This window comes from Panthera onca, chromosome C1 (assembly GCF_046562875.1).
Source record: "Panthera onca isolate mPanOnc1 chromosome C1, mPanOnc1 haplotype 2, whole genome shotgun sequence".
Classification (NCBI taxonomy): Eukaryota; Metazoa; Chordata; class Mammalia; order Carnivora; family Felidae; genus Panthera; species Panthera onca.
Window position 1 is genome coordinate 117846564 of NC_138346.1, and position 8453 is coordinate 117855016.

Consider the following 8453-nt stretch of genomic DNA (forward strand, 5'->3'; position numbering starts at 1 on the left):
AGACAAGGGAGCAACTAACACTGTTTTGGGAAGTTTGTGGAAATTTGATAAAGAAGGAGACAACTGAGCTGAATGTTGAAGGGTGAGAAGGAGCTGACCATGGAGAAAAAGGTAGGCCAGGACAGAGTCCTGAAACATCACGGAATTCATTCGTCACCATGGGCTAGGCCTGTCTATACTGGGAACTGGCCAATGGTCCCAGAAGGCTAGGACACATACACATGGGTGGGTGTGGGAGATGAGGCTACCAAGGTGGTATTGACTGCAAACAATAGAGATAATTTTGGCCATGTTAAATGAAACAAACAAACAAAACTCTGGGGTAGTTCTGCAAACTAAAGGAAGGCGAACGAACAGGATCTGGAAAAAGTGGAACCAAGCATGGTCCAGAAATCTAGGTAATTAGGAACTCACTGTGAGTCTGTTCAGCGGCTTTTGTCACGATGAATGAAGTCCAACCAGGTTGCATTTCTCTGTTACTCCACTCAACATCTGCATTCCAGGGAGGGAAGGTTGGCCCATTTGGATCAAAAAAACCCTGACCCTTGACCAGGGGAAGTCAGATAGGCATTACTTAGAGTTCTACCAAGTTCCTCCAACTGAGGAAGTTATTATAGGAGAAGGAAGAATAGATTTGGGCAGGTAAGAACAGATGTCTTATCTGGGTGGGTTGAGGTCACTTATGAAGGCTTTGTAAGCTGCTTTGAGGAACGTAGAATTTATTGGGTATGTAATGAAGAATGGGAGGATTTTAGCAGAGAAGTGACATGGTAAATCCCAGGCAGAATCTTTTGGCCAATTTAAGTCATCTATTTTTATCTGTAATGAGTAACCTTAACTCTTCCCACAGTTCTCAGAGACACAGAAGAGTGTCTTTTGCCTCTTCCCATAAGGCCAAACAAGTATACTTTTTGATTTTTCCTGACATTTGTGTAGAGAAAGAGAAGGAACAAAGTGACCAAATCTTAACGGAAAAGGAGAGTTTTCATGTTCTTTCTGAATCAGAGTCTCCTCCATTCTACTCAGTAGTGAGCTAGAACTAACTACGTATACTGGCCCGAAAGAATCATTTGCTAAATTTCCTGGACTTTTGTAAGCCAGTTGCTAGATACAGTCATTATTAACAATTAAACTACATAAACTTAAAGAAAATGTGAGACACAAGGGAATAAATAGTCAAAGCTCATCGCTTCTTAATTATTTGACTATTAGCTACGCTAACAGGGTTATTGGTATCTATTATAAGGTGGAAATCTTTTATAATGTTGTGCAACTATACATCTTTCCCCAGCTCTGTTTTCAGTGACATTTTGTTGGAAGCCTGAAATTAGTGGGGAATGGTTGGAGAATTTACACAGAGGAAATTGGCAAATGCTATAAACCAGGGCTTCTTCACCCTGCAGAGAGCGGTTTGTGAAGTGTTTACCAGAATACAACTGCCCCCTCCCAAAACCCCAGTCCTCTTCTTCCCCAACCCCTCAATTCCAAAGGAAGGTAACCACGAACTGGGGCAGTCTCTTCACAGTCTAGCTTGGTTGACAAGTCAAAAGAAAAAAAAACAAAGATGGCGAAAAGTCAAGTTAGTTTTATTTGTTTTGTAACAGTCTAACACGTGACTATTAGCTCTAACATAAGGATGTGGAGGGTCGGAGAATTCAGGACCCAATCCCAAGAATGCCTTTCTCCCTTGCCGGAGATGTCCCCCAGGAAATTTGTTAGGAATATGCTCCTTAGCTGAGTCTTTACTAACCCTGTTTCCTAGGTGGAACGTTTTGCAGAAAAAGGCAATGGAGCCATCAATTTTTCCTTCCAGGAAACTTCATGTGATTCTTCCAGAATTCTTTGTCTGCCCTAGAGAAAGAGCTTCCAGAAGGAAGTGGGGCTAGAGCTAACAGTATGTCCCACTGCTGCCTTGGTGGTCGACTTTGGGAGCTGCAGTGTCTAGGGCAGTGGAGACTGACTTGTCTTCATTAAAGTCTTCTTTTGTCTAACTGCTGAACCTCGAGTTTCGTTTCCTTTTTCTCCTCCCTTCCCGGTTACATATTTAGTTATAGTACAATGATTACAAGAAGGGAAAGTCTCCCTATTTCAGTATCACTTCTAGGCACACACTGACTTTGTTTTACAGATTGGATTTACGCTTACAGGAGTTTTCCATCCAACCAGGCAAACCCTTTTGCATCTAAATGTTGCTAACTTGGGTTGTGTGGTCATTTGCACACAGTATGCATCGAGGAATAATTCGGGGTGGGGGGGAGGGGAGGAGTGGGGTGGGCTATGCTGTGTGGGTGGTAGCTTCTTTTTCACCCTGAGCATGACTTAACCACCCTCCCTAGGAGCTCATGGAGAGCAGCTGCCCACACTAGCCTTGCCCCAGGCCTTCCACATGGCTTAAACTGCAGAGTTCCTGCACATAGCTCCGCCAGTATCCAGGGGCTCTCTTCTGCTATGAGTCAGAGACTCCGGTCTCAGGGGCTGGCACATCTCTACACATGAGCCCTGGGAAGCTGACCACCTCCTGTAGCACCACCTTGAGCATTGAATTCTCGCGCGATTAAAAACGTGCTCTTTTCACAGTGTAATTCTTAGGAATTCAGGACGACAGAAACATTGCCCATCCCCTCCCCACCCCCCCCCCCACCACCCCCCCCATTTACTTCCTTCACTTTACTTATTAGCTGACTTTTTGTCGGGATCTTAGTCAACAATCTATGCCGGATTTGAAAGTGGTGACTGTCCTTGCTTCACTATGCATTTTACAATAAGGACTTCTGACAAATTTGAACAAGGCCGTCTTCCCTTTCCTTGATTTCCAAATTAGTGAATTTAAAAAAAAACACCCACGTATTTCTTCTAGTATGCTCATGGTGTTTTCTGGGTATCAATTCACTTGTTCTATCTTGTGAAGGAGGGGTAAAATTTGTTACCCCCCCCCCCCCCCCAGTTGACTGAGGGAAAATCGTCATATGGAGCAGGTAAGTGACATCTTGAGGTCCTGGGGCAGCCAACACTTCTGACTTGACCTTCATTGTTCTTTGTGGGTAAATCTTATCCCCAGGTCACAGTGACCCTCAGGAATATTTGTCTGATTCTGTGTGGGAGATGTCACCTGTGTGGCAAGTTGCAGTGTCACCGTGAAAAGCAGATAGGCCTTTTTATGATGCCCCAAATGCTAGGCCTAGGGATTACAGAGCCAGGTTTGAAATTTCCGAACTGAACTTTGAGTTACTCTGTCCCTCCCTGTCACAGATCTCCCCTGATGGAGGAGGTGTTATAGCTGCTGTTAAGTGATTGGCCCTTTTCCTCTGGAGCAGGCTGTACTTTGGATATCCAGCTGTTCACTGATTCTTTTTATCAGTAGGTCTTCATGCCCTAAGGATTTTAGTCTAACAAGGGAAGGACCCAGAGTAGGATTTAAAGCTGGACATACTGGAGCCCAGGGGGGGATTATAATCCTGAGTCGGTCATAATTATTTGCCTCCAGATACTGAGGGATCCAGCTGTACAACGTTAAGGGCCTCCACGGACACAGAGCTGCCTGCAAATGGAACCTGGGACCTCTTCCAGAGGATGAAAATAATTGCCAATCTGTCCCCAGTCGTTTCTCAAGGTCAAAGAGCCTCAGGTTCCTACTAAACATATGGGGGTCCAGATTCTGTTTTGAGCCTTCTCTGAGAAAACTGATCTCCAGAGTGTCTATTCCACATTGGAAAAACTCTCACTAGGTAAATGCAAAGCAGGTTGGGGGGGGGGGATGGAAACCACCCATCTCCCTTCCCAGTCTCCCTGCTGCTAGAGGAATCTTTCAGGGAGTGGTGACACTGGGCGGGGTGGGGGGGGGGCGCTCCAGGCTTGGCGGCCAACTCGTTAATCCTTAACGATACCCCTGGAGGTAGGTTGGTGGCACATACCATCTCTAGTTTGTAGACAAAAAACCAAGAGACACAGAGGTTAAGGGATGACAACAGCACAGCTACTAAATGGCAGAAATAGAAAAAAAAAAAAAAATCCTGGTCCCTTGATGTCTGTGTCTATTTCTGCCCCCAAATAGTCTTCCTCTTTTATCGGGGAGACTAAGAGGGAAAATGGCAACTTCCCTGGTGGCGGGGTCGGTACAGACAGTGAGGCAGGATCCTGCTTCATCCCGGGAAATGTACTCACTCGCAGGCTCAGGCCAAGACAAGGAGGCCTGCAGCCTTCACCCCTGCACCAGCAGTTTTCACTTAGAGCAGGGTGAATTCTCTTTTTCGGATGAGGTCCTTGTGGAGATAGACACTCCGTTCTGGTGATGATCAAGCTGTTCTTAGGCTCTGAGTTCATATCTTCTTAAAATGAGTGTGCAGGAGCAAAACTGTAGGAGCAATGGTGCAGCCATTGGGGTGAGCGCAGTGGTGCAGTGTCTGTTCCCAGGCCCCGGGGCATGTGACTTGTCTCACCTTAGGGAAGTTCTGGGTGGAGCGGTGTTGATTGCCAGGGGAAGAGTCAAGCAGTACCCAGAAAGTCACATGTCTCTGAGATAAATACACCTCTTCTATTCAACTATCCACTGCCTGATACATTCTTTCACTGAAAGTTTGTCACTGTGGATTAACCTAGGTAAAATATATTTTAAGCTGTCTCTTTGAAAATGTAAAAGTTCCCCGGAGTATTTATCAAACAACCATACCTTAGAACGAATTTAATTTCCAGACCACTTTGTTTTAGAATGGGACACCACGGAATGGGAGGGGAGGAATAGTTTGGGAGGAGGCTCTCTCTGCTCTGGAAAAGTGTATCTAGAAGGAATATCTTAAAAGGAAGGGGATAATCAGAGGGGCAGCAAAAGGGAATTCCTTACTCCAGGATGGGGCTGGCTGGGGGAAGACAGAATTAAGGCAGTTTTCTGGGTACTTCTTTCGGGTTCCCTGGTGGTCCCATGTCCAGATCTCTGCCGTGTCATTTTGGTTTCTATCCCTCGAAGCATAGCTTTGGTTCAGATAAACCATTCTGGTTATCACTGTGTCCCTCAGCTCTGGGAATTGATTGGCTCTAGGTGAAATTGCTTCCTGTGGGAAATATGTACTTGTACTTGAGGGTTTCCCCAAACTGGACTGCATGTTTGAGGAGTGTTGGTTGTAAGGGTCAAGGGTAGGAGAACTTTGAGATTCTTCTTGTTCCCTTTACGCCTCTGTGTCCCTTCTAGGGAGGAGGCCTGGCCTGGGACCAGACTTTGAGATTCTGGCTGTTTGAGCTCCCACTTGGTAAGAGGCTCTCCCTAGTACCGCCGTGATGGTCCTCCTTGTGCACATCTTATGTCTGGGCAAGGCCTGAGAGCTGACTCTCCTCAAGACGGGCCAGCAGACAGTTTATCTGCTGGCTCAGAACTGGGCTTACCTCCAGCCCCTGATAGGAAGGAGGCGTGGCTCTCAGGGTGAGCACTGATATTGGCAGAGGAGAGGAAAGAAGGGCACGTTCTTTCTTCAGGGAAGAAGACTGCGACCAGACCTCCAGGCCTTTTCAGCTCAGGGAGAGGGTCTGGGGCCTTGCTCTCTTTCCCTGATGGTGCCCCGGACAGAATTCCCACCAATTCAAGGGGTATAATCGCATCAGAAACCAGGGGCTACGGTGACCTGAGAGAGAGGTCAGTGAGAATACTGGGTATCTCCTGGGCTGATGACTTTACCCGGACACTCCAAATTGGTGAAATGAGATTTGGGCGCCCTAGACACAAGTTGAGACCATAAGTAACATGACCAATTCCACGGGAAAGCCGGGCTCACTAGTGTAGGCTCACCTTGCACATTGGTGCCCCATAGGTTAAATCTGGCTGGCACACATTTTGCTTGGCCCACATGGCATGTTTAAATTTTAGCTGGCAATATTAAAGAGGTTGGACATTTCACCGAGAAGTTTGGGCTTCTGGATTCTGTGGAAAACTCTGAAATTTCTGTGGTAACACTGCCCGGTAATCAGTGCCTGGCACTGAGCGACAGCTGCCCTCTGCCCTCCCCCGCCAATCTTCACACCCCTAGACGTCCCATGGCATTAGAACAGGCCCACCCCACCGATTTAAAGCACCTGCCTGCATCCTGTAGGCATGTGAGTTTGGGCCCCCTGATACTTGGTCACACGGCGTCCACTAGGGAAGTGCTGGGGTGATAAAGTCTGGCTGAGCCAGCGGGCTTGAGTCATGGCTGGTAAACAGCTGTGAGGCAACCACAGTTCTGATCAGAAGGATTCCGATGGAGAAACGGGGGCGAAAGCAGAGTTCCCCACTGCAGCTGGGGTAGAGGGGCAGGGCAGTCATTTGAGACTAGGAACTTTGAGGGGACAGTGGGTTTATCTTGGTGGCCCTTTTATATGGGAAAGCTGGTTTCCTAGTTGAACAGCAAAGTACCGTACCCCTGCAGTACCTGTCCAACCAGGGGTGGGTGGGAGGGGAGGGACAGAAGACTCCAATCATGGTGGCATCCTTTACGTTTCATCTTGCCCTAGGTCAGCTCAGGGGTTTTCTTCTCTCTCTTTCTTCGGCAACACTTCACACGGTTAGATCGTCGGACCTGGCGCGGCTGCTGGTCTTGCTCAGCCTGCTCAGGGGTCTGGTGTCATCCCTGCTCAGGTCGGGACACAGTGAAGGCGACTTCTCCACGGGCAGCCCTTGCTTGGCTACCTTCTCAGCCTGCAGCTCGTCCTTCTCACCCTCCTTCCCGACCTCGGGAGTCTCCACTTTCTCCCCCTCCAGCACTGCCAGGGTCTCCTGCCCTTCCGTGCTCACTCTCTCGGCTTCCTGCCTCTTGTCTCCCACCTCCGGTTCCGCCCCCTCCTCCACGGGCTGCTCTCCCCCCTCTCCCTCCTGGGCTCCCACCTGAGCGTAGGAAGGCAGTGTCTCTTGGTAAGCCCGGGACAGGTCCCCCAGGGGCCCGGGGCCCATCTTCTCCTCGAACTGCGCGAAAGGCTTGGCAGAGAGGGGGCTGGTCTCCACCATCCCGACCTCGGTCAGAGGGAAATAGTGGGACACGATTTTCTCTTCTTCCAGCAGCTGGTAGCCCTTGGCTTTCTGGATGGAGGAGACGGCGATGGAGTGCAGGGACTTCTCGGGGATCTCCCCCAGGGGCTGCTCCACGGGCCTCTTGAAGGCCGACCGGATTCTCTTCAGGCCCAGGTGGCTCATCTCCAGAATGTTGAGGAAGAGGGACACGGAGGCCACAGACAGCATGAACAGGATGAAGATGGTCTTCTCCGTGGGCCGAGACACGAAGCAGTCCACCACGTTGGGGCAGGGCCACCTGCTGCAGCGGTAGAGGGGCAGGATCCGGAACCCGTAGAGGAAGTAGTGGCCCACGACGAAGCCCACCTCGAAGAGGGTCTTGAAGATGATGTGGCAGATGTAGGTCCTCAGCAGGGTCCCCTCCAGCCGGAACTTCTTGGTGCCTTTGCTGCTGTTGCTGCCCTTCTTGACGCTGCCCTGGTCGGCGGCTAGGGGCGCCCTGTCGCCGCCCTCGGCCGCCCCCTGCTGGCACAGCTCGTCGGCCTCGCGCTCCTTGCGCTTCTCCTGCATGCGCACGTGGTGCACGGCGTGGCCCACGTACACGAGCGACGGCGTGGACACGAAGATGATCTGCAGCACCCACAGGCGGATGTGCGAGATGGGGAAGGCCTCGTCGTAGCACACGTTCTCGCAGCCTGGCTGCTGGGTGTTGCACACGAAGTCGGACTGCTCGTCCCCCCACACGAACTCGGCCGCCGTGCCCAGGATGAGGATCCGGAAGATGAAGAGCACCGTGAGCCAGACCCTGCCGATGACCGTGGAGTGCTCGTTCACCTCCTCCAAGATGTTCCCCAGGAAACTCCAGTCGCCCATGTCTCACCCACCTGGAGGAGGCAGAAGGCAAGAGCTGAGCGGCCGCGGGGCACCCCCGAGCGAGGCTGTCTGTGCCAACCCTCGGGGTCCCTCTCCTTTCTGAGTTAACTGCCACAGTCCGCGCGTGAGCGGCGCCCATGCAGCGCTCTTAGCGCAGACGGTGAGGCCGGGGGGGTGGGGGGGGGGGAAGGGGGGAAGCGGCCTGAAGGATCGGCTTCCACTAGCTTCCTCATCTGTAAAATGGGTTGAACGCTAACACCTGTTCTCAGTCACTGTGCAAGCAAGTGGTGGTCTGCAAGGGTACGGGAGGCAATAGGTATGGAATTCCTCGAGTTCCACCCCAAATAAGGGTTTGCGGTTGACCATAGATAGAAACCCCATGGTTTCATGGATTTAAATCGAGACCACAAGCTTGAACTAAGCCTCAAGACGCATAACCCTTAAAGAATACCCCACCCCACGGGGGTGCGGGCCCCCAACACAATTCTAGGGTGTGTGAGATGGTCTGTAGCCACCTTACTTTTCACCGTGTGGGGATGTGTAATGATCGGGCGTTTGAAGTGGAAGGAAAGGAACACTTTTTGAACGTCTCCTTTGCGGCAGACTTTTGACA

At 50.5% G+C, this 8453-nt stretch overlaps 1 protein-coding gene across 1 annotated transcript; it reads right to left on the reverse strand.

Moving 5' to 3' along the window:
• Positions 1–1565: 1565 nt before the first annotated feature.
• GJA8 (gap junction protein alpha 8) lies at positions 1566–7920 on the reverse strand. Its single transcript, XM_060625148.3, has one exon. The coding sequence runs from the start codon at positions 7838–7840 to the stop codon at positions 6518–6520; it is 1323 nt and encodes a 440-aa protein (XP_060481131.1). The 5' UTR covers positions 7841–7920; the 3' UTR covers positions 1566–6517.
• Between the last annotated feature and the right edge of the window lie 533 nt (positions 7921–8453).

What these genes read in the sequence shown, in the direction of transcription:
- GJA8 (XM_060625148.3), bottom strand. Translation starts at nt 7,840, where the DNA reads ATGGGCGACTGGAGTTTCCTGGGGAACATCTTGGAGGAGGTGAACGAG.